Below are 27,864 nucleotides of genomic sequence, written 5' to 3'. Positions count from 1 at the left end.
CAAGTTGAGCTCTGGCTGAAGGAAGCCTGAGACAGGAGGTTTCTCTCAGTATTTTTGATGCACTTTGGTATAAACTACAAGACAGTAGTTCAATTATAGATAAGAATACATACATATTTGATGATTCCATAGTAATTATTGATTCAGAAGAATACATGTAAGCAGTCTAGTCTAATCAATTTAGTGACTGCTTTGAAGTGTAATGGAATCATTCTTAATATCCTTTACAAATACCTCTCTTCCCTTTATTTCATTTTCGTGTTGCAATTGCAGACAACCTGTTTGGTACTGATCTAAGGAAAATTTCAGAATTGGCAACTACTAATTGATCATACTAAAACCAAGTAATACAAAATATTGTTGTAACTGATTAATGCCAAGTTGATTGGAATAAACAATTTTCTATCACTATAAAATAAACTGGTTACACATAATAATTTGGTAATTATATTTAACCAGATTATTTGGAACAGAACAGAAGTGGTTAACTAATGTGTCAAGAAAACCTGGAATAAAAAAAATAGTGTAGTTCCTGTAGGAGTACCTCTTGTAGATCATGGCCTAGAAAAGTAAAGCTGAAATATATTGCCTTGATCCCTATAACCCCGAGTGAGTTATGAACTGCCTAATGCAACTTCTAGTAGCTCTCTGATTGATCTGGGTTGTTAAACAACAACAACAACAAAACAACCAATAAGTGTCATGAATCGTTCTCCCCTTCTCTTTAGAATTCACCCATTAGCCTCGTGTATTCAACAAAAACTGGTAAAATTTCAGAATTAGCCCCTTTCTTTTCAAATTGATTAATTAATATTAATCAATTTGAACAGAAAATCAGATTCACTGAAAGGCATGACAGAAAAACAACTGGATGTTTTCTCAGGGACTAAATGCAACTTCAGCTCACATAACAGAGAGTCAGGTTTTAAAATTACAACATGCACAGGACACCTATTCCAAGACTCACACCGTGAGCCTGAGAGCATTGTCCAAATGCTTGTTGAACTCTGGCAAGCTTGGTGCTCTGAACATGGTCCTTGACACTGTGATGCCTGTTCCAGTGCCCAACCACACTCTGAGTGAAGCACCTTTTCCTAATATGCAACCTAAAGCCCATCCACACAGCTTCATCCACTTCCTTGAGTCCTGTCACTGGTCACTAGAGAGAAGAGTGCAGTGCCTGCCCCAGCTCTTCTCCTCCTAGGGGAAATCTATAGACCTGATTTGCTGGTTGCTACAGACATCTCCCCTTAGTTGCAATACCAGTTCTGATTCTGCTTCCTTATAAGTGACAATATTCTGAGTGTGTTGTGCATTACAGCACAGTAACCATGCTGGTCTCTAATTTGCAATAATTGAAGTTACAGAATTTGACTGCATTTCAATTACAGACAACAGAGAATGTGCACATTAGCAGTCTCATTTGCTATTTTATTATCCTATTTTGACTTGGTTATTGATGGTATACTAGGTATATATTATTCAGCATTTAGTTAACTTAAGTTCATCACTTAACAGGTTTTGATTTTTGAAAAAGAAATGTTTTACTGCCCTTCTGGAACAGCTCCTGCTAAATCTGTTTCTGGGTAAAATAGTACTGCTATTACCACAGATGATTTTAACAAAGAATATGAAAGGTTTTTGTGCTGAAATTCAGGATACTGAGCATTTCTGCAAAACACCTCCGTTGACTCCATTAGGACAATATTTATACATTCTAGAATTATTATTTTGACCATAAATGTAAAACTTCTGTTTTTTATATAGAATATAGACACTTATTTAAGTCCCCATGTTGGATACATGGAACAAAGTCTTGCCTGGATCATCAACGAAGAGCCAGATGGACATATTGAAGAAGATTCTTACAATGGACTTTATCCAATTAAATCTCATAATTTTAAAGAAAATTTGCAACAAACACAAATGGTGAAATCCCCATTTAAAGGACACTGGTTTGTGGATCTCCAGATTTGCTACAGAATTGTGCATGTGAGCAAGCTTGATTAAAATCCTTCTCTCAGTCCAAAGATAAACTCATTTCTTACCACCTACCAGCTTATGTATAACAGAAGGACTGTGGTGAAGTGGCATCCTCTTTCTTACATGAACATGAGAAAAACAACAAGGTAATTTTCCTTCTGTAAGCAATATTCATGGTATCTCCTCACAGTGAACCAACATTGAACTATGTTCAGAAAAAGGCTCCTAAGAAAATATAACTTAACAGATCTACTACTTCTCATGGCTATCCACACAGAAGCGATAAATTCTTAAATTAGAACCTACTGCTCCATGAGCAGACAAGACAGGGATGTCCCCAGAAGCCTGCTGTGCACTTGCATTCCTGAGGCTCATCAGTCCAAACCAGCTACTGTCTCACCATTCAAGCTTTGGGCAGCAAGACATAGTACCAGTATAGACAAAAGCACAAGTAAACACTTCATAGATATTTTCACTATTCAAGGATGAACTTCGCATGAATCCTTCCTTTGGTGTCAAGCAAATCCTGCCTTAAATAGCTTCACTGTTTGAAGGTTAAAAATAATGCTTTGGTTAATCAAGCAGCTACCTTAACAGTGATCTCTGAATATTCCTTTTCTGTCTTCTATAGACAATGCAATGGGGAATAGAGTTACCCACTACCATAACATGATCGGTATGATATAGAGGACAGCCTAGAAAACAGCAGGGTTTCAGGCAATGATCAGGATACATTTAATAGTAACTTAGATTTTTTTCTGCTACTTACGTAATTTAAAAAAAAAAAAATCTTAGGCAGCAGGCAAGCATTTTCTTTTGGTTGTGTGTACTTTTGTTGCTCAGTAGCAAATTCTGCATTTGAGGAAATACTCAAGAATGTACAAATTTCATAGACTCATGAAATATCACATATGTATATGCAGTCTCAGAAGTGATTTCTTATTGTTCATTCATTATGATAATTTTGTTTCAGGTATGGAAATAAAATCAATAAATTAAAAGTTTGATCAATAATTAGACAATTAATTTTTTTTGTTATAGACAATAAATTTTCCTTAGAAACAATTATGGAAAATACTACAATTTATTCTTTGAGAATGCATGAAAATAGTTATAGAATCATAGAATTTCTATATATTCCAGGTACTATTTCTGCATGTTCCCTGGGGGCAGGGCGTGAGGGGAGTGGAAGCTTAGCATTTTTGTAATTTTTAATAATTTTTTACTGTTTACTAATTAGTAACGCACACTGTAAGTTTCATATGGCTATTTAAAGCTACAAAATGTGGAATGTAAAGAACAAAATCGATTGAGTAGTCTGCATAACCAGTATGAAGAAAATCCAGTTGAACTAATGAAAATGTAAACAGTTTTTTTATGAGCAGATAGAAAAAAATGTATTCTTGCGATAAATGGAATACCTCCCGAAATTTGTGGTAATTTAGAAAAATGTTTTAAACATATGTTAGGAAGCTGTACTTCATTAATTAGAAGACAACTCCACCTTCTGGGCATTGTTTTGAAGACTATAAGGATATGAGCAGCCGAATAGACCAGAGCCACATCAAAGATACTCTGTTTCTGAAGGAGCTTTATTTATTTCCATTCCTCTTAGTATTACTGTGCATTCATGCTAGTAAAACTATGGTCTCAGGCAGCCTCTCCTGCCTTGTCAGAAAATACTTCTTAAGGGAAAGAAAGGCTAAGCATAAAGCAAGACAGAAGATGAAGACTGATGCAGGATATAGAATGAACTGGCATTTAAGTGCATGAATTTTAATTTACAGACATAAAGTTGAAAACCATGGGCAATACTGAGGGGACAAAGTCACCTACAACACCATTTTAGATTGACTGGGCAGGTAAGGTACAAAAGCCAAGCATTTTTCAGTCACTAATGTGACTTGATAAAATGTCTGTGATGACAATTCTAGCTGATAACAAGAGTGAGACTGAAGGCAATGTTAAGGTAGGGAGTTCAGAAGGTGAAAATGATGATGAAGCAGAGAAGGAAGAAAGAAAAAAAATATGAGTCTGAGAGATCATTTACATGTTTATTTATCAAGCTTACTCATGGTTAGATAGCTGATAAAAAGCATTACAGAAAGATGGGGAGGACTTGACAGAGGACAAGAGATCAGTAAGGAGGCAAACGGATATGAAAACCATTAGCAGGGCATTGATAGAAATATTCTATGAACATTATATTGCTTGGGGTGATGTAGAGCAGAGTAGAATGATTGCTCCCCAGAAGCAGTAAATTGAAACAAAGAAGAGATGGCTATTGTTTTAGCTCTAGGGAAATGATAACTACACCTATCATTCAGAAATCTATAAAGATGTGAACTAAGCTATTCAGGATATTGAAAGATGATGTAAGAAGTAAATTCACAGGCATGGAAATAGAAAAATTGATGTAGAAAAGCCACACAAAGGGAAAAAAAATAAAAAATGGGAATCAATATATGCTTTTAATTACAGCTTTTTGTAGCAAACTAAAACCAGATCTCTACTATATTTTATTGTTGAACAGCTTTTTCATAAGCATACATAATGACATTGTGAAGAACTTTCAGATAAGACTATGAGAAAATTAAAACTGAGAGAACTGTAAATTACTCTGGCATAGAAATGCAGAGATTACTAGTATGAAAGCAGCTAGTGAATCCTGAACTGGAAAGATCGATTAAAAGCCATATCCTGCAAAACAGTGGATAAGGAGGAAATGCTTGCAGCTGCCTCCTGAAGAAACTTATACAATCCACCAGAAATGTCTAAGTTTCCCCATTTTTCTTTCCACAAGCAGAAGACAGTGCTTTCTTTACACTTCAGCTCCATCAAGGTTGAGAAATCAGACAGATAAGATCCTCAAAAAGCTCAAGCCTTTAGGTATGTTTACTAACCAAATTAGTCCCCTCTTTATACGCATCTGCAGATGCTCTCTATTTTAAAACCTGGCCAAGTCAAAGAAAGACTTACTGGTCTAACATTGCCTGTTAGAATACTGACTTTATGTTTTGAGCACTTGAAGTAGAAAGTGCATCTGCTTGCAATTAGGTCCCACTCTGAACATGGGACTCCTATCTGAAGGCTTTATAAACCATACCTTTCTTACCTTGGATGAGAATGTCCACTAAGATTCAAGGCTATTACCATCAAAACTTATCCAGGAGGAAAGGAAGACCAACCCCCTATCTGAAAATTCATTTAACAACTGGTATAATATATAAATCAAGGGCTCAGAAGAAAGGCAGATTTGTTTAATTCACCCCAGATAACTGTGAGATGTCTCAAATTAGTGCTTTACTAAATTATTAACTCCAGTAATTTAGGACATAGAATTTAGTCACAAGATTAGCATTTCCTGTTAATTGGATAATTCTCTAGTGGGTATGCACCATTCTGAATTTTGCATTCAACATGATGCCCAACTGTCAGTACCAGTGCATCCCCATTACACATACACACACATGCACACACCCACACACCCACACACCCACACACACCCACACACCCACACACACCCACACACACACACACCCACACCCCTACACCTCTACAGCTTAATCTGCAAGTACTCAAAATCAGATATGAATTTATGCAACTCTGTAGCTTAGATAGAACTACAGTGAAAAGGGCTGTGAGAAGCGGGAGCCCACAGCCTCTCCACTCAGAAGCTGTACTTAAGCTGAATCTGTTATGGTTGTACATGGACATGTATTTTGGTTTTCTGAAGCTTGACCTGCAGATTCTATGTCAAGATTTAATGACTTTAGACCAACCTCATCTCTATCTCAGGGCTTTTCTGAGGGCCACTGGACCAGATCCTGACCCTGATGCTTTGATATGACTTCTTGGCTTGATGTCACATCTGCCTCATCCTTATGGTCGTGTCTGCTGATGTGGAATATTAGCTGGGTCTGGCTACCATCACAGACCTTCTCTGCTTTTCTTGTTTGGATGCTGTGGGACCTCGTCTTTGCCAGTGAGGCCAGTGTGCACACCCTGCTGTCTCTGGTTTTCTCTCACAGAGCAGAAACTTTTTGCTTCTCCCTGAACCCAGCAGCTAATAAGCACATGCTGGAACACTAAATACCTTCTAGACAGGCTTGAGCAGAGTCACACAGAAAATATGAAACAGAACTGTTAGAGACAGAGATCTCCTGTGTCTCAGTTTCATGCTGATGCCATGATTTTAACGTACCTCACAGGAATTCATAACTAGGTCTTTGTATTCTGGAGGCATGTCTAATTCATCTTGAATATTTTCCATGGAGGACATAGACTGGATTAAGATTTGCTTAAGGGATTGTAAAAGGTTGTCCTGGGGCACTGTGAAATATAATTGTCAGGATAATGCACACATGCTTTATTTAGATTGTTTACATCATGCATGGCAGAACAAAACCCAGTACCTCAGTGGGACATATAGATGCTATCCAATTTAAGTAGTAAGTAATACTAATTAGACTGAGTTTGATTTACGTGTTCACATTGTTGAATTCTAAATTAACTTTAATAACTCGGGAGAAATATCTCAGTATTATTATGGTCATTTCAATAAAACAACTGCACAATGAGGACATGCTTTAAAAAAGATCTAACTAGAAAATTTGGCCTATAAAGAATGACAGAGCTTGGTTATTATGAGCTGTTATAACGCAATCACATGAATCACTATGGCATGTGGACCCTGTGCTCAGCTCTTGTTATCTAATTCTGGTCATCCCATCTCCAGCATCCCCCACTTCTTCCCTCCCACTCCCTGCAAATGAGAGGCTTTTCTTGTTTATCAAAGTTGTGGGAGGAGAAATTAAAAAAGATCCAAGCATCTAAGAAAGAAATGGAAACAAACAGTCAACTAGTCAGCTAAGTCAGATGTTACACCATTGCTGTTTCCCTTGTCAGAGTTCAGGTGTCTTACATTTTCATTCATTATGAGTGCAGTTGACAGAGAAAGATAGAGGTGCCTAATCAGGGTTGCTTGTGTTGCCTCCTTAGGGTTCTAAAAAAACTTCCGAATTTTGATGCACAGTGAACTTAAACTGCATATAGGAATACTGAATTAACCCTTGCTTGTTGCCTGATGAGAACATAAAATGCATATTATTACTGAGCTCAACGCTAAAATTAAACATAGAATATGGTCAAAATAACCAACTCAAGATATAACGTAGCTTTATACCTGCAACAGAGAGGCTTCTAAGTCTGAAAGTCTATTTGGATTCAGACCAGATTTTCAGATGCCCTTAGCATGCCTTCAGTTTTACATGCAGTAGAGAATGACCACTTTGGACAGTTAATGTGTAGAAAGTACTGTGATTGAGAAAACGTCTCAGGTTTTCCTGAGGCATGACAGATACAGCCATAAGGAGCCGCCATTGCACCTGGTTCCACAACACTTGCACTCCTAACACAAGCACCTGAGAGGAATCTCCTCTCTCTGGCACCATATCCAACCTGTAACTTGTTTTCTCTTACAGTTATTTCTGTATTTTTTGGGGTTTGTTGCTATAGTTCTTTCTTCAATTTCTTGCTGTTCCTTGCAGTATGTTTATGAAATATTTTTTCTAAATAGTGTCCCCCAAACTGGAACTATAAGGCTTCAGTGAACTATCCCTTACTTTCTGGAAATATTGCCTGTAGGTAGAAGCTCTATAAAGTTAAAATGTGATTCTACATTGTGCAATATTCCAGAAAACACAATTACACCTACAAGCTAAAGTAAAAAGGAAGAGTTTGTGCATGTTATTACATAAAAAAATCATGATGAATTTTTTTAAAAGCAATATAATGAACATGAAATATGGAAATAAGAAGCAGGGATGGAATTTTTGTTTCCTATTGATCAACAGTTTTTGCAACCCACCAACACAATAAAATGGCTATTTAATAAAAATTAATTTCCTGTACCTGAAAGTCCTAACAAAAAGTGACTGAATGTATATGCCAGAGAAGCCATAAATTTAGTGAAAATTTGCAAATTATTTTTAGAAATAATCTATACATTCAGTCTTGCAGACTTATTCAGTGTCAAGTATTCTACACCTGAGTTCAGTTCTGCTATTACTGCCATACCTTATTTGGGGTAACTGTAATTATCTCCACAGCTAGATCCAGGAGATAGCCAGAAAAAACAAAATATTTCTTGCTTTTCCTACTACAAATCATACCCCGGAGAGCTGGACAATCAAAATGTGCAACTTATATATATGATCCTTCTTCCCCACCATATCCAGATTATAGCATTGTTACCCAACAAACAGTATTTTACAGGATCCTGGAAAGAAAATTGCATTTTTCCCCTGCCTTTAGTTATTTTCCTGTCTTTGCTCTGTGTTGTTTTTTCAGTGCTATTGCTTTTATAGAATATTTTTTATGTAATAAATGGGTTTTCTGTCTCTAATCCCAAAACATCTAAATGGTGCTTTATTGGAAACTAAACTGACTGCACTCTGGTGGCAAACATTCATAATAAAATTTCCAAACTGAACAAAAAATGAACAAATTTAAGGGTCAGTGTAAGGATGCTCAGTTATTTGATAATATTTCAAAACAGTCATTTTTTTCAGAAGCACAGATGTGGTCAGAAAAATCTGGACCAATCTTGATGTGAACTGTGGGTATTAATAAAATCTTAATGATTAAAAAATCTGTGTTCTACAGTTACATTATGTTTATTGCAAAGGGACACTTGCATTGCAATGAACCATTTTCAAAGATGCTTGAAATCATCATTAAGTGCATGTGCTCAGACAACATACTTGCTTCCAGTGCTTGGAGAAAGAAATTAATCGGACATAGAATAATTTTTTTCCCAAAACTTACATAAACAGTCACATCTGCAAGAAGGGTTGGAAGGAGGATCCATAGAACTACAGGCCTTGATCTCCACGTCAGGTAAGGTCTTGATATACCAGATCCTTTTGAGTGCCAGCATGCAGCATATGCTGGACAATAGGGGATCAGGCTGAACCAGAATGGGTTGAGGAAAGACAGGCTCTGCTTGACTGATCTGGTTACCTTCTATGCAATGTGACATGCTTAGTGGATGAGGGAAAGGTTGTGGATGTTTTCTATCTAGACTTTAGTAAAGCCTTTGGCACTGTCACCCCTGGCATTCTCCTGGAGAAGCTGGCAGCCCATGGCTGGGACAAGGGCACTCTTCACTGGGTTAAAAACTGCCTGGGTGTCCAGGCTGAGAGAGTGGTGGTGAATGAAGTCACATCCAACTGGCAGCCAGTCACTAGTAGAGTTCCCCAGGGCTCAGCATTGGGGCCAGTCCTGATTAATGTCTTTATCCATGATCTGGGCATGTCAATCGAGTGCACCTTCAGCCAGTTTGCAGATGATACCAAGTTGGGTGTGACTGTTGGAAGGTAGAGAGTAGGAAGGCTCTGCAGTGGGATCTGGACAACCTGGACTGACTGGCAGATTAAAATGGTAAGAGGCTCAGTAAGACAAAGTGCAAACTCCTGTACTTGGGTCACAATAATAACATGAAGTGCCGCAGGCTGGGGGCAGAGTGGCCGAAAAGCTGAAAGGTAGAAAATGACCTTGGGGTGCTGGGTGGCAGAGGCTGAACATGAGCCAGTGTATACCCAGGTGGCCAAGATGGCCAATGGCATCCTGGCCTGTGTCAGCAATAGTGTGGCCAGCAGGACCAGGGGTGACTGTCCTTCTGTACTTGGCACTGGTTGGGCTACATCATGAGTGCTGTGCTCCTTTCTGGGCCCCTCACTGCAGGAAGAACATTGAGGTGCTACGGCAAGTCCAGAGAAGGACAATGGAGCTGGCAAAGGGTCTGGAGAACACTGCTTATGAAGATTGGCTGAGGGAGCTGCAGGTGTTTAGCCTGGAGAAAAGGAGGCTTGGGGGGTGGGCTTATAACTCTTTAAAACTGCCTGAAAGGAGGCTGTAGCCAGGTACGGGTCATTATCATCTCTTAAGTAACTAGTTAAAAGACAAGAGGAGATGGTTTCAAGTTATGCCAGGGGAGGTTTAAGCTAGCTATTAGGAAAAGAAATTGAATGAAAGGGTTCTGAAGCACTGGAACATTCTGCCCAACAAAGGGAGGGAGTCCCTATCCCTGGAGTTATTTAAAGATGTTTAGGTGTGGCACTTAGAGACAGTTTAATGGTGAACACGGTGATGTTATGTTAATGGTTGGACTCAATGATCTTACAGGTCTTTTCCAACATCAGCTTTTCTATGGTTCTATACACATTAAAAATGGACCTGATGAGAATTTAGTAGAAGTGACAAAAGAACAAAAATCAGTAAAGTGAAACAGCTCATTTAAGCACATTAACAGGAATAAACAAGATTCGTTATTCAACAGAGGTGTAAAATATTGAGAATTATACACAAGAAAGGATAAGAGGTGAATGGAAGCCTTTAAATAAAATCTGAAAGCATGTTTTAATAAGCAAATCCTTGGGTATTTTAACAATGGTGCACTACATTTAAGTTACATTTATGGATTTTTTATATTATGCCTTCTTTCACTTTTTTCTGCAACAGATCAATTTGACATGGGTCCAAACGATTAAACTGAGAACAAAGAAATTTCACTTGAATAGTAACTTAGTTTTTCTTGCGTTCTTGGGAAAATCTAGCCACCAACTACACAAACATTTTCTTCTTTAGTTCAAAGTTTAATATGTTATAGAAAAATCTGAATGATAAAAAATTCTACCTGTTTATATATTTCTACTAAATGGAACCATTTCAACATGAAAGATTAAGACAACAATACAAAAACTAAGTCCTAATGTTCTGAACCACCAAGATATTCAAATGTTGAGAAGAAACAAGTATTTTTGGTAATTTAACAATTTCTAGCTTGTCACACAGCCTGTGATAATTATCTAACACAGCTATGAGGTAGAATGACCTTGTTTAAGATTTTTTAGTGGAAGGTCTAGCTATATTTCCATGAAGCACTAAATAAAGGAAAAAAATAAAAAAAAATTAAAAAAAAAAAACCAAAAAAAAACCAAAAGAGGAGCTGCAAGTCAAACAATCTCATTTCATGACCAGGTATAGCTAGGAAAGACTTTAAACAATTCTATAACCACTGACAGTGCAGATTAATGCTGAGTGACAGGTAAAAATTTGGATACAGCAGCTAGTGGTATCAATAAAAGTTACATCTATAGGGGAAAAACCCATTGAAAATGTGCATGTAGCTCCCTAGACAGAAACTCTGCCAAACCATTTATTAAAAAGCTCATGAGTAAATATGCTGTCAGAGAATTTAAAGAATAACAAAATTATGAACAGAAGAAAATATTCTAATAAATACGTACAAGAAACAAGAATTACCAAATTGCTACACATTTACTTTCCTACCCATTTTTCCATCTTTTAAAGAAAATTCTTAAATGCATCCAAGTACATTCAAAGAAACAACACACATAGTCAGCAAACTACATCTAATATCTTTTCAAATAAAATTAAAAACAGTATATACATAAACACTCCAAAATCCTCTGAACTTTGCTGTTGATTACCATTTCTAAGTAGAAGAAGTCCCATATCTGAATGTCATGCCCTATTGATGTGCAGTCTCTATGACTTAGCTTTACAAGACTTTTGGGTATGTGTAATTTTAACTTCTGAAAATTATTTCTAAGTACAACCACAAATGTAAAATAGATGATGCAGTATAAAATCACCAGCCATGTCTTCCAGTAGTGGAACTATTCATCCAAGAAACAGGTATAAGTTCAATTTGGCAAAGTTAAATGACATTCATTTTGCAGAAATTAACTTTTCTTTGTGCATTGTTGACTGTGAATGGAGACCATTATTTTTCATTGCCTAGATAGTGATGCAATTTTCCAAAGCTAAATGAGCATTAAAAACATTCATTCTATGCTTCTGCAATGAAAAATCTAAGATACCTAATGGCAAAACGAGACATTCCCTTTAATCTTTATGAACGTATTCTATTCTCTTGAGATTAAAATGAAAAAATATAAGCTTGCTATATTTCTGATAAATGTTTCTCTCACAAACAGGAGAAGTCTTGTGTGTGCAGATGCAGCAGCCTGCCTGCCTGCCAATCCCTGAAGATCCAATCATCCTGATGACTGTCCCACAGTTTCTTCCCCTTGGGCAGGCCAGTCTCTTTTCATTCCTCTGCTTTATTGGAGATGAGATTTTGGTGCCAATAAAGGGAAGAAATATGTTTCACCAAGGGGCAAAATTCATACACATATGGATGGGTTTCCAAGTACTTGCCTTTGATATCAGCTCGCATTCTAGTTATGCTCCTCTACAACAGGACCCCAGACAGGATTTTTTGGAGAAATGACTGTACCAATATACTATTTTCCCATAGGTGTTCTTGAAATCTATCTCGCTTCAAAATACTTAACTACTGAGTAACAGAAGACAGCACGAGGCCATAAGATTTTACTAGCAATGTGCTGCAAAAAAACAGCATATAGCTAACCCTGCTAATTAAAGTAACTGGTGAATAAATGGAACATCTTATATGTTAGAAAAAAATCCACAAAATAATAGTCACTAAATAACAACATAAGCATTGAATCACAGATTATATGAAAAATCATTCAAAAAATTAGATCAAATATCTTTTCTAGAAGACCATTTCCCAACCTATATTAATAGAAGATTTACAGAATAATGTTGCCTAGGGCTGATTACATGCCCCCATGACTGTAGAAAGTGTTAGTTTTAACAAAAAAAGAAAAACAATAACAACAATATCAAGCTATTTGTCACCACTGCAGGTGATTTAAGTATTTGTGCATGCACCTAGTGCCATTCAAACGCTGCAGGCCACAGAACTGTAACACATATTTTGAGCGAGGGAAAGTTCTTTCTCTGTCTCCTTCCGACTGTAATGGAGATGTAGAGCATAGAAAAAAATCAAAACATAAAAGGTATATTCATCTGTAGTAGAAGGAATCTCTGATTTTTATCACAAATTTTATCAAAGATTCTTTATCTGTGCCTTCAGGAGTCCTAAAACTCATACCTGAAGTCAAGGGAAAGAAAAACTTACGCTGTGAAACAGATAAACTTACACATTCAGAAATCATAAGGCACAAGATATACATTAGAACTTTCAGGCCCTGTTAGTGATTTTACCACTCAGTACATGGACCCTTTGGGATGCTTTGAACTGATCTTACTGATGCTTAGCGCTGTTGGCATTATACAATCTAGCCTTAACAGAATGGCAGAGATATACACAGTATCTTAGGTCTATATACTCAAGTCCAACTCTCCATATTAAAAAAAGAAATAAAAAATTACACATACAGAAACAAAATTACTCAGAATTGTATCTACATGTGTTTACATGGCTTTGAAGCTTCACCTCAATATCTGATAGTCTTACTGCCAAAATAATTATCATAAAAATACTTTTTTCTGATATTATTAGTCCACTAACACCCTCATGAAACCAACTTGAAAATGAAATATTTCTATCCAGTTTGTTACTTTACTTGTTATGCTGCCTTCAGGCTATGCAGTTTGAAAAAGGCAGCTCCTTATCACTATTTGGAATTAAAATCTACAGTCATCACCAAGGAAACACTACTTTTTCAATACTGAAGGTTGATTTGTCTAATACTATGGATGGAAGTTTTCCCCCTTTTTCTGTTTGTTTTATTGCTTGGTTGGTTGATTGGTTGGTTAGTTTTTTAGCTTCTTTACATTTTTTTTTTTGTTGTTGCTGCTTCTATTGGGGGATTTTCTTTTTTTTGTTTTGTTTTGTTTTTTTTTTGTTTTTTTGTTTTTTTTGTGAGGCTGGGGAAGCAGGGTTGTTGTAGTTTTATTATTTGTTTGGGGTTTTTTGATTTTTCTTGTTTTGTCTTTCCTTGCCCTTGAAATGCCAGAAAATGAAAAAGAACTTTGGCAGTGTGCCATATCATTACCTTGGTATAAATCATGCTAACTCCATATTCACAATGGAGCTTTGGGTAATAGACCTGTTTCTGACACAGTGCAAGTATTAGGCAGAGAGGATAGCTGGCTTTATTCCTGTTTTAACTGACTTAGAATTTTGGGGAGTTTAATTCTATTTAATTTTCCTTCTCTCATTTTCAGTTGTGAGTGAGTAACAAAATGCTGTAGAAAGCATTAAAACTGGGGCTGAACTTTGTATTTGCAGTACTTAGCCACAGCATCTCTAGCTGATGTTCTACCAGTTGATGGCTGGACGTTTTTGTAGTAACTCTTTCAGGGCCAAAAAATCCCAGAATGAGGCATCAATCTGTATAGAATTGCATCTTGTTATTGGACTATGGTACTCCTGTTTAAGGAAGAGCTGTATTGTTTGGTATATCTTGACACTACACTTCACTGAACATGACTGTTGCCACTTGGCATGACCTTACTATGAAACAAACTCTCTTGGGTGTGCTTTAACTCCATTAGTGCATTAATGTAAAATTACCACTATGGATGCATACTTTCTATCCCCTTGAGCCTCATTCTACCTGGAAATTGTTGGAAGTCACCTAAAGGTCCACCTGCTCTAGGCAAAGGAGTGAATAAGGTCAGGTATTCACTTTCTCAGGTCAATAGTTAAATGCACCAGTTAAAAAATGTCCTGTCATGGCCAATCCACAAATGGATTCCTTTGGTAAACAACAGCTTTTAATCGCTCATTTAAAGAAAAAGAATGATTCAGAAAGGAGTTCAGAAAGAGGTAGACATTTAGAAATGATACAACAATATGAGATACATAAATACTGTAAAAAGGAATTTCCTCAAATGGGCTGTAGATACTACTTTCTGTTTCAGTTGGAGGCATTTTTTTAATGAGACAAGAACCCGTATGTCAGCATTTTTTATAGCTTCCATTTGTTTAGAATATTTTACTCCAATTAATATAAGGTAGAGAAGTGAAACACTTTCAATTATTCTAGTTTCCCATAGCACCCATTTAAAAATACTGAATGGTTAATTTATTTAGCTTTATCTTTAAGGTTACTTCATAAACTGTATACACAAAACTAACTGTGGAATTATGACTATTACTAAGAGTATAGCTAGGGAATCAAGCTAGGTTTTTATCCATATTTGTAAAGACTGATAAAGATTCATACAGACATTTCCTTGATATTTGGAATTTTCCATCTTAAGTAATGGAGAGCTGTATTTTCTCAGGATCACTGAGTATGCAGGTTTAGAAAAAAGAAAAAATCTACTCTTTTATGCACTGTTCACAGCAAGTTTTCAGGGAACGTGAATCATTTAATAAGCTTATTTTATACTTAGAAAGAAATTCGAGCTCTCGAGCATTTACTTCAGGCATTAAGTCAGATGCTGCAATGAGCTAGACCTTCAAAATGTGCATGAAGTCTTTCCCCTTTAATCAGTGGAGAAAGCTTGACTCTTCTGAAAGCCAACATATTGATCTGATCAAGGAAGTGCTGAGAGTGTGGCAAAGGAAATTATATGAATATATATAGAGCAGAAGTATGTAAGAGTATAAAAAAATTGCAATTGACCTTTCTCTGTAGTTTCCCTAAACTTTTTCTCTTCTGGAAGCCTTTATCTATGGATTATTACATATGGTTTGAGCAAGTAAAGAATACAGAAACAGGAGAGTGATACTGGCAGTGTGTAAGTACTAGGACTTTTAGGATTTTTTGAGAACTGAAAAAAAAAAAGTGATAGGTGTTCCCTTTCACATAAGTAGAGCATCTGCTGAGCCAACAGCATAAAGGTTTGGGGAGAAAGACTGATGAGCTACATCTGAGTGTGAAACAAAGAGGATGAGAACCTGGAGCCAAAGTCATGAATGAAAAGTGTATATGGCAGGAGACAGAACTTAGAACTTCTCTGGCCATCATGTTTGCAATCCAGGAACAAGAATGTGACCAACTGTGCACCACAGGGCAAGGAGAAGAGCATTAATTCTGCCGATGAGGACAGTTTTCTCACCTGGCCTAATCCCTGAACAATTCCCTGACAATGTTTGGGTAGGTGTCACAAATTAAACAGTGTGGATAGGTGTAGGACCATTCTGAAGCCTGCATTTTGTCCTTTTTGATTCATGTTTATAAACACAGTCATAAAAGCTAGACACTAGCCTGAAATGGGAAGATAATGGGCACTGGCTCCTCTGGCCTGTTTTGAGATGAAACGGAAACAGGCAAAAGTCTACATAGAAAAATTATGTAATAAAATATAAGAAAAAACTTTTTACCTAATTGTTGATTACTTTGGTGTGTAGTTTTTCAGTTATTCAAAAGAGAATATAAATATTACATGATTTAAAGATGACCTGTGTTTTTATACAAGTTTCACTTTATTTTTTCCTTGTGAGAATTTGTTCCTGACAAAAACCACACATAAGTATATGAATCATTATAGAGGTATTTACATATGAAGTATGACATACTACAAGGAATGATTCCTGTTTACCTTCTTAAACTAGTCAATGCAATTCACACAGTTGTTTAAAGGTAAAATTTTGCTTTGAGAAATCATGGGGTACTCTGGAATAACTTGATGGAAACAGGAGAGAAATCTGAATGGCCTTTTGGGGCCACTTTACAGGATCAGATTTTTTATTTGTCCGGTAGGTGCAATTTTCTTTCTATTAGGAAAAATGTTGAAACATTAGCACTAAGCTATTATTATTATTATAATATTATATATCATTAGTATTAGTATTATTAACTAAAAATACCCGCTTTAAAATCCACACTGTACTTTCGCACCACATGGACTTAGAACAAGAAGTAATTTAATTACAAATGAATTCTGAGTATCTGTGTATGAATTTATTGAAACACTTGTTTCCTGGCTGAAAATTTTAGACATTTTTTTAATACATTTGTACAACTTAATATCAAGGCTGTGCCTTTTTATTCTGTTTTCTTTAACATATTTGAAAAAAGACCCTTTCAAAATTTTTAATAAATTCAGCCTCTTGGTATATTTTAGGCCAGTATGAAATTTTTGATATATGAGTCAGAGGATCTCAAGTGCTGCACTGAAGACATGTATTGCATATCATAATTCTAATACAAAAAAGATAAGCAGAATAAGGCAGATGACATTCAGATAAGTAAACAAACCATATAATGTGAAGTATCTTGAAAGTATAAACAGGATTTGTAATTTACAAGATGTAAAAGTCTCACCCTGGGATAAGGCAAATTAACTCAGAATAATAGGAAGGAATCCATCTTGTTTATATTTCTTAGCATTCCCAAACTCAGCATATGTACCATTGATCCTGTCTTATTGCTAGAATTTTCCAAAGTCTCATTTGGTCACAAAGATTTCTAAGTGTCTCTAGCTAGGACTGGAAACTTTTAAGATACACTCCATATGCCTGCCAATTATTTAGTGTTTTTCTAAAATTTCATGTACGTGAACATGGAATGGGAGATTGAAGGTGTAACAATAAAGTATTCAAAGAAAGGCGAGAATGGACATTTTCAAAACATTTTCTGCCATATGGTATCCTAGACTGTCTGTGAAGGCAGAAATCAGACTTTGTTTCCTGCCAATGTTTATAAAACTTATGTAAGCAGCTCAGTTTCAAGTTTTAAATGAAATGTTAATTACTATACTAAATCAGATTACTCATTGGAGTACCAGTGTCACAGAAGCCATTTTTAAGTTGAGGGATAACAGGTTGTTAGCTAAAAGTTGATTTATGCATGGGAATATGGTTTACACCTCTTACTTTTTCATATAATATTACAGCTAGCTGCATTTATCATGTAGACATACATTTACTTGCTTTTATTTTGTTCCTTACATGACCTTGGCCTCATGCTTATTCAGAATTAAATGTGCTTCAACAGTTAGGAATCTTTGTTTTTTCCTGTGAGCAAGATTAAACAGAGATGTCAGCCTAGTTTTGCTTTGTATTCACTTTTAAATTGTGTACATGCTGTCCCTTTTAATAATCTGTTCTCAAATGTCTGTTCTAATAATTCCAACTCTCAATCAAATTTTTGATTATTATTCTCGATTTTTTTTTTTGTTGTTTTTGTTTTTATGATCATTCAGTTCTGAACCTCTCAGTGTTCACAGGTTTTATTGACTCACAAAAAAACACTCCTCTTTGGTTTAGATGACATGCATCATTGAAACGTGAGCTAGTCACTAGGCTGCCTTTATGGCCAGTGGCAGAACTTCCACAGGGCAACCCATGCTCTTATTTTAGATGTCTGAGATGATATGAGTTGCTCTCCTGAGCAGCACTCTCCCTTGATTTTCAAGGACACTTAGCATGATTTTGGCAAGTTTTTGATGCTTAGAGTAAGTAAAATGAATCCATGCCCATATAATCTCAATTGAAAAAAGTGATAGCTACAGAAAATTAAAAAAAAAAAAATCTGTATTTTGTTTAGACTGCTAGTTTTGCACACTAACACTGTTATTTTCTCTAAATGGCTTGATCTACTCCCTCTTAAATGCTCTGTCAAAACTGAATTTAATCTGCCAGTGTATATCCTTCTCCTTTTCATTTTGCTGTATTTCCTGGAAATCTTCAATCTTTCCTGCCTTTGACTAGTCTAAGTAACTTTGTATTTTATAAAACTACTGATCATTGAAACATCAGTATTCATAAAATGAACATTAACAAAAAGTGGCTTTTCACATGCTGAGAATTCTTATTTGTTTTTTCCTTTCAGTTCTAAATAACAAGATATTGCTCTTGAAGATGATTTGGTTTTTCATTGATATCATAGAGCTGTAAGCTTGATTTTTGACAACTGAATGCCCTTTACCCATTTTTTTGGCTGCTGCTCTTAAGGAAATGTATTTGACAACATTGGGAAAATTTTCCCTTACAAAAGAATATGAATCTGATATAAAAATATGTATTCCCTAATGCTGCCCCCTATTTCCAATTCCACATTCCCCCTGTATCTTTAAAGACAGTTATGCTTCTGGCACTCCAATCTTCCAGTTAGAAATTTTCTTTTTAAGTTAAAGGTTGAATATTTCTTAATAGCAGTTCAGCCACCCTTTATTACATATCTTCAAAACTCTTAATGGTTCACTGTGATGAGAACTGCAATCAGCCAAAGCACTGAGATATCTGCTCAGTTCTTTAGTGCTCAAAGGAAAATTCAAAAGGCTATTAAAAACCAAAGTTAATTCTTTAATCTAAAATCAGGAACTCATCTTTTAAAACAGACAAAACTGAAAGCTATTGGTTAGGAGAGAATGATGACATGGTTTAAAAGCTTTGGTCCCACTGTGTGTTGTGTCCTTGCAGGTGGGTCTGTGCTGTCAGTGAATTCAGGGACTCTGAGTGATAGCAAAAGCTTCTGTTTGTTCACACTATCATTTTCGTGTGCCTGCTCAGCTTGTCCGGAGGAGGAGGAGGTGGAAGAAGAAGAAAAACAGCAGGATGAGGAAGGAAGCTTCTATGTTCTATCAGAGGCTTTTATTTCACCTAATAATTTATTAAAGGAATATAATACAGAGCACAATGATAATGCAAATTCTATCTGTCACAACCATGCATGAACAAAGAAAATTGTTGCTTTTATATTTGTTAAGTTTTTCATAGTATATTCTCTATCCTTGACAGGAAAGCTAATAGGAAATGGCCTCTGCTTTAATGGAAATGCATTTGAATTGACTGAGCTTCCTCAATAACCCAATGAAGTACAGATATTGGATTATCTGGATGTGAAACCAGTCTTTGATGTTTTGTTCAAAGAAATGAAAAATTTGTGTTAAAAGCTATCACAATGAAAAGTTTAACAGGGGCATGGCAACTGTCATTTTGGTCCTCTTAGCTATTTTCAAATGTATTATAACATGGCTTATGATAGCCTACCATACATTTAATGTACCTTTCATCACTTCCCATTTGTCATGAAGTGAGAATATGCAATGGAAAGTCATTGCAGCATGGCTGTTGTGTAGTAACTTTTTAAGCCAAAAATACTTGTTTCTGTGTCTTGAAAGAAAGAGAAAATAAAATCCCCCTAATCAGGGGATTGGCAAATCTGTGAAACACAATTAGGTGCTCAAATTTTTTATCAACTACTATTCAATTAGAAATGCCATTCAATTAGCAAGGAACTTGTAAACTGAAATTAGTAGTGGTAAACCAAGAACTTACTGCATTACTGTGAAATTTGCAACAAATTTGTATTTTTTTCCTCTGACAAGAAGAAGCAGTTCATATATAGTTCATATTTAGCTCACATGCAATTCATATTTAGAAAAAAAATTCCGAACTTTAAAGTTATTTGAAAATGAAAACACAGCAAAAAGCATTTAAAGTATGTGAAGGTGTTGAAAGAATATGGTAAATAATTATTAATTAAATAGGACCCTGTCAGCCTCATATCTGTGCCTGGAAACTATTAGAAACAATTAGGAACCATTCTGAGGCAAATGGAGGACAGGGAGGTGATTAAAGACAGCAACACAGCTTCATCTTGGGCAAGATCTGCTTAGTGGTCTTCTGTGATGTAGTGATTTCATCAGTGGGCAAGGGAAGAGCTACGGATGCCCTCTGGACTTCTGTAAAACCTTTGACATGGTTCCAACAAGATCCTTCTCTCTAAATTGGAGAGATAAGAATTTGATCGGGAGACTTTTTGACAGATTAGAATTTGGCTGGTCACATCCAGAGGGTAGTGGTTCATGGCTCAGTATCCTGATGGACACTGATGACAAGTGGTGTCCCTCAGGAGTTTGTGCTGGGACAAGTACTGTTTAACATCTTCATCAATGACAAAGGTATCAAATGCATCCCCAGCAAGTCTCTAGAAGGGACTGATCTGGGTAGTGTGGTTGATACACCTGAACGATGGAATGACATCCAGAGGGACCCGAAAAAGCTCAAGAACAGGGCCCATGGGAACCTTAAGAGGTTAAACTAGTCCAAGCGCAAGGTGCACCTGGGTTGCTGCTACCCAAACCCTGGCATCAACACAGATTGAAGGGATGAACTGATTGAGAGCAGCCCTGAGGAGAAGGACTTGGAGGTACTGGGGGATCAAAAGGTAGACCTGAGCTGCAATGTGAGCTTGAAGCCCAAAAAGCCAGTTGTATCCTGAGCTGCATCAAAAGCAGCGTGACCAGTGGGGTGAGGGAGGTGATCCTGCCCCTTGACTCTGGTGAGACCACACCTGCTATGCTGCATCCAGCTCTGGGATCCCCATGAATCTGTTTGAGTGGGTCCAGATGAGGGGCAGAAAAATGATCAGAGAGCTGGAGTACTTTTGCTATGAAGACAGGCTGAGTTGGGGTTCTTCAGCCTGGAGAAGTGAGGGCTTCAGGTAAACCTTACTGCAGCCTTTCACTATCTAAAGGGGGCCAAAAAGAAAGATGAACAAACTTTTTAGCATGGACTGTTGCAATAGGGCAAGGGGTGATGGTTTTAACCTAAACAGAATAAATATAGACTAGATATAAGGAAAAGGATTTTTACAATAAGGGTGAGTAAATACTGAAACAGGTTTCCCAGAGAGGTAGTAAAGACACCCCATCCCTGGAAACATCCAGGGTTAGATGGGATGGGGCTCTGAGAAACCAGAGTGAGTTGAAAATGTATCTTCTAACCCAAACTCTTCTATTATTTTAATCTTTGAGCTATTGGATTTTTCTGTTTAAAGATGAATATAGGTAAAATTTCAGTCTCATTTATGCACAATATCTGCTTCCTGCATTAAAAGTGTTTATCAACTTAAAAGAATATTTTTATAAGTAAGACTTCACACATTTATAAGCCCTTGTTGGTACAGAATAATTATTGCTGACCAGTCAAAAACTGCATAGTTTATTCCTTTCAGTCGAGATCAACATAAATATTCCCTGAAACACAAGTACATAGGTAGTCAGACAGTTATGCCAATACCCTGAGGACAACTACACTAAAATGGAATTATTCCAGATACATTCCTTTCTTGTTTGTGAAAATAAGAAATTAATCCTTGCTGATAACAGCCTTCTGTCCCCATCTCAGCATGTCACCTGAGCTCAAGTATTCTGATCAATTATTTGCACCACAGTGACCCCATCCTTTTTTGATGGCTGACTGAGCCTAAGGAGGATAAACTCATGCCAGTATATCAAGGCATATAGCTAGGTAGTCAGATTAAACCTATAAATTAATTTTCAGTTTTCATCATTCATTTCTCACTTTTTTTCTATTCCTTTGATGGTTTTATAGTTAAGAACAGACCTCCTGAATGCCTAAAAATATCTTATATGTGGGAAGAGGAAGATAATCAAAAGAAAGACTGTAAAGATTCTGCAGTTAGTTAAACCAACCAATGCGCAGTACAGTTTCTGATTCAAATGGAATGTTGTTGCTATTTCCCATGTGAAGCCATGAATATGTAGAGACACAGATTATTTGAAGGTAGCTCCTTAATTTGAATGCATTTTCCTGTTTGATGTTTTTTTCACATTTTTCAGAGGACAAACAGATTAGAATGTACTACAATGTGCAAGGCAGCATGGACTGTGCTCTTTAAACAAGCTCATCTTTTTATTTTGTCAGAAAAATGTCATGGAACTAACATTTCAGAAAAAATACTTTCCTTTATAAATTTGTTCAGGGTCTAGTATAATGAAGGACTGACAACTTTAAGCTTTAAGTGGTATTACAGTGCAAACAGTAGTACCATAAAAATAATAAATCACTGGTTAAAACTGTACTGCAATGTTTTAAACATTTTAAGACTGCCAGAGTTTTTTTTGGGGAGCTCTTTGACATGTCTCCAGTACAAGGTTGTGCCTTATAGGGTCTTGTGTTTACAGTCTTGTCACTCTGTAATATGAACTGGAGAACAATAATAAATATTTATTATTGTAGAGCAGCAAGCTAAATATTCAATAGGGACAATCCAACATTTTCACTGCTCTATTCCACCAATTAATTTCAAAATTACCATATTTTCTTATTATAATATCTTGCTGAAGAACTGACTGACAGGTATATGTAGTAAGATGCTAACTTAAAAATCTGAAAAAATGTATTGACACCTGAAGTTTTGCTATCAGACAAACACATATTTTGGATATAGTCCTTACATACAACTTCCTGAAACTTTCCTGGCACTATAAAAATGCAGCTATAGCAAGTTAATTGAATAACAAAGGTACTAAACAAAGACAAAATGATTAGAGAATAACTTTTTAAACTAATTTTTTTCAATGTTTTAAAAAATGCTTTCATATTGCAGCTCATTTATGACTACTAATAAATGTAATTGAGTTGCCAGGCATTTTTATATTTTGTATTTCTTATTCTATGACTATTACCTGGCAACTCTCCAGTGGCAAAAACAAAATTTGCAAAATAAATCTGAATAAAATTTTGAAGCTGCTACGCATAGAAAAATTCACATAAGAAATTCTAGATTTTAATTATTTTGGCAACAACTGTACATTTTTCAAAATTATCATTACCTATGGTGATTATTATCGCACCATAACACGTACAAAGACTGTTCATTGGGAGAATCGAATATTGAAAGGTAATGTCAACAAAATGAATGCTTCTTAAGCTATTAAGTATATAAATATTATCTTAATTAGCACAATTTTATAAATTAGCATTTGAAACACTATGTATCCTGGAAACACTTTAACATGTACCTACAGTTCATAGTATTCAGGTGAGTATTTTCTTAATTTTGATACTAAAACTTTGAAACTTTGCATTTAGATCTTGAGATATGATTACGAAGAAATCCAACATGTAAGACATTCTGCATGTGCTAAACCAGAGAGGGGATAACCATGCAACAGATAATCTGGAGGAGGAGAAGCAGCCCAATCTGGATTGTGATAGAAGCATCAACTCCACAGTACATACTTGGAACTTCTGATTTTCAATAGGTCATAAATTTGATAGAAGAAATTACTATTTCTTACCTACATTTCCAGTCATTAGGTATGAATTCTGAAAGTCCATCATTCCCATTCCAACAATGTGTATAAAATCTTCAATCACCTGCATTAACTCCACTGAGCCTGGATAGATCTAACAAAGGAAAGTCAGACATGACATTTACTATAATATCAAAATGTCTACAGTCTCAAATTCAAATAAAATCCAAATGCCATCAAAAGCAAATTGAGATGTAACAGTCAAACAGCTCTTCCCATGTTTCAAGACTAAACAGTTTCTGTTACTGTAAAATAACCATTTTGCTATTAAATCCTCATGTAAACAGACACTACTTTCTATAAAGTTATGTGAAATCATTTTATGTGAAATTTATGTGAAATCAAATTATGTGCACTGGAACTGTGGAAAATTTTCCTGCTCAGTCACTGCACTTATCAAAAACTTTGTGGCCATTACTTTCATTAATGGTTAAAGCATTTCATATTACAGAACAACTCTAATTAAAGTATTATTCCTTCCTCTGAAGATATCTTCAGTAACTTCAGAACTACTGATACAAACAGTAATGCAAATCTTACTGTGGCCTAACCAGTATGATAATCTTTGTTACATTAATCAATGTATAAGTTAAATATTTACTATTTCATTGCTGATATGGAATAGTAGAATCATAGAATATCAGAGGTTAGAAGGGGACAGTGGAAATCATCTAGTTCAACCCCCTGTGCAAAGTAAGATCAGCTCTAGCAAGTTTCCCAGGAACACATCCAGCTGGATTCTGAATATTCCCAGGAAGATGACCCAAGAGCTTGTCTGTGCAACGTTTTCTAGCAATCACTCGCACAGCCAAACAGTCATTCTTATACATGAATGGCATTTTCTTTATTTTAATTTTTGCCCCTTGTTTTTTATTCTATCAATGGACACCACTGAGACTTGGCTAAGTCTTCTTTACTCTTTATCCCTTTCAGGAACTTTTAATATTGTCATGTTTCCAAGCAAAATAGTGTCAGCTATTTCAGCCAATCCTTGCATATCTAATGCTCTAATCCACTGAACAACCTCATGGAATTTTTCTGAGCTCATTCCATTCCTTTGTGTCTTGTACTTAGGACCCCAGAACTGGACAGAGTAAACTAAAATAAATTGCAGTAGCCTTGGCATTGCTAATGTAGCTTTTCAATTTGGCTTTTAAAATGACAAAAACAAGTTTCCAAGAAATATAATTTATTTCTAAAGTTATGAGCTACTAAGAAAACCCTTTTCTTTAATATTTAACAATAATGATTCAACAACAGAACAGCATTAGAAATCATGTTATTAATAAGACTAAAAGTTCTGTTCATATCACAGACATAAAAAAAAATCATTTTTTTATTGCCTGTTATGAACAAAACAATTTTCAGTAGTATCTTGCAATAGAAAAATAATGGATGACCTGTTCATGGTGCTTTTTTGTTCATATCAGTGAAATGTCCAAATTTCACTTTATAAGCAATATTCAACCCATTCTTTCCACTACTGGGACTACAGACTCTAAAAAAAGCCTACAGAGACTATAAATTCCAGCATGCTGCACTACACCTTCATCTTGCTCTGTATATATCTAGATCCATAGTCGCTTGCTTCAGGATAGAGAATTTCACAAGGTGCTTTGTTTTCTACATGGATCTTTTTCTAAAAAAAGTAAATAAAAGGTAAGGCAACATTGCTGTTTTGAAGAAGAATTTGTTGTGACAATTATGATCCTAACAGGTTGCAAATGCTGCTTCAGGTGACAGAGACTTAATGTCCATTTTCCTAATGATGAATTTCTGAGGTAGTAAGTATGGTTTTTGCATCCATCTAATTCAAAGCACACACACTTTCAGACTGTACTAAGGAAAAATTGCAGTGAGATTTTTTTTAAACCCTCATTCTTGCATATAAAATTGTATAGTAATAAACTGATGAGCACTCAGTTGAGCAGGTACTCCATGATTTATGTATCTGAAGTACTGGTTAATCAATAGGATGCCCACAGATCTTGATGAAGAACATGCAGAATAGCTCCCATGTTTTGAAACTCCAGTATAAACTTACACATTGTGGATTGAAATGGCTTCCTGTGTGCAGTGCTTAACATCAGCTCTTAAAAAAAGGCAAGTATTAAAGTGAGTGCTGCTTATCTGAATGCTATATAACCTGTAATTAATGGTTATCAACTGTTGGTGTTTCAGCTAGAAAAACAGATGTGCTGAGGCATTGCAGCTGTATACTTGATTGAAAGTCAGCAATTTGCTGACAGTGAGTAAGATCTTCTTTCCAGCAAAGAATCTAGAAAACAGGCTAAGAGATCTATGCTAACAGTAGCTGTGGAGATTAAGAAAACTATGCAAACTGGCAAAAAGGTGGGTTACACTGCACCTAGGTTTACAATGTTTTATTACAGAAATTTAAGCCAAGTGGTTGAACCAGAAACAGGATCATCTTTATTCATTAGTGCCTGCACACTCCTCCAAGCTGTTATGAAGAGCTACTTGCTCCCAAAGTTTCTTTGAGCCTACTTATGTAATTGCACAAGAAGAACAAGAAGAAGAAGACCAGTGCCATTGGTTTTTGGGGAGGTCATATCTTAGTGGTCTAAGATTTAGTGAATCTCCTAGCTTTTGCAACTGGGAACCTATGGCCCCACTACTGTGTTCAGCTCATCTTGGTTTCGTTGGGTTTCTGCTGTACCTAGGTCTGTGAGACAATGATTTACCAGGCAGAGAGAAGGAGTTATGGAAAAGTAGAAATAACTTGTTCCCTCTCTGTTTTTCAACACCACTCCTTCTATGAGCAGAAATTAAAAGAGGGAACTGGAGATGTACTATTTCCTCTTTGTCTCCACATTCTCAGAATTTATTCTTAGGTGCTGTCATCCCCAAATCTCTGGGGTCAGATGGCTGACATGGAATGGGTAAGCAGGCAAGATAGATATAGAAGACAAGGTCGATAACATAGGAGTTGTATCACGTCTGTTTATGAGTGGGACTAAAATAATTGCTTAATATTGGTTTCCTTATCTTGGTGTTGTTTATAGAAACTGCCCACATGTATGTGATTTTGCTGCTTCCATCCATCACCACTACAGAAAATGACACACTTTGTCTATTTTTGTATTTGGCTCTTATACAGAGGAACAGAAAAACAGCAAAAGAAAAAACATGATTCCCAGCTGAATTTTATTGGGTCAGCTACAGTGTCATGTCCCTGCTGCAAGATTTGAATTAGTAGTGAAAAGTCCTGATCTTCACTTTCTCTGTGATATTTTAAACATGAACTTACAGAACTAAGGGTAAATAGCTTCCAAGATCTTTAAAAGCACCTTGTAATTTATTAAGAATGACATAAAAAGTGAACAAATTTCAATTATCTATAACAAAATCACAATGACTGCTCAAGATTAGAGCAAAGATCTATCTTGCCTTTGACAGTGGCAAAAAGCTGATGTCTAAGGAAGAGTATAAAGGGTCAGGAATACAGTGATACTTGCTTGGAAAGTCTTGCCCATCCTTTAGCAGTTTTTTTTGCCAAAAGACTCCCTTAAGCAAAGCCATGTTTTTTCTTTCATAAATTTGCTTATTAACCTTTTTAACGTGTGTCCTTTCAGTTGCAAGAAGTTCTGCAAGGTAGCCTTCTACAGAGTAAGTATCTCCTGTAGTCATTCTGAATCTGCCACTATTTGATGTCCTTTAGTTATTTTACAAAAAGCACAAGTGAAAAGATTAAGGATTCCTGCAGTACATTCTGCAAACCACTCCTGATTTTAAAAGCTTCTATTGAAAATAAGTACACTTGACTCTCTTCCATACTGAAATATCTTGCTTTGTTTAATTATTCTTCATAAATAAATGTTTCCCTGCCTTTGAGCATCCCCAAAATTTTTCCTCTTTACATAATGATGTTCATCCCCATTGTCAGTGTTATTTGTACCTGAATAAATTTGAAGTATTTAAAGTATTATGGTCATATTAATGAACACAAATCTTAACATTGTCCAGTACCTT

At 36.0% G+C, this 27,864-nt stretch overlaps 1 protein-coding gene across 1 annotated transcript in view; it reads right to left on the bottom strand.

The window, feature by feature from the left end:
• ADGRB3 (adhesion G protein-coupled receptor B3) overlaps nucleotides 1–27,864 on the bottom strand; it is a 447,155-nt gene that overhangs the window by 194,841 nt on the left and 224,450 nt on the right. Inside the window, exon 11 of the mRNA XM_058835068.1 lies at nucleotides 23,857–23,965. Coding sequence (XP_058691051.1) covers nucleotides 23,857–23,965 — 109 coding nt within the window. The remainder of the gene's footprint in view (nucleotides 1–23,856; nucleotides 23,966–27,864) is intronic.

Source organism: Poecile atricapillus, chromosome 3, assembly GCF_030490865.1.
Source record: "Poecile atricapillus isolate bPoeAtr1 chromosome 3, bPoeAtr1.hap1, whole genome shotgun sequence".
Lineage (NCBI taxonomy): Eukaryota > Metazoa > Chordata > Aves > Passeriformes > Paridae > Poecile > Poecile atricapillus.
This window is presented reverse-complemented; position numbering and strand designations above follow the sequence as displayed.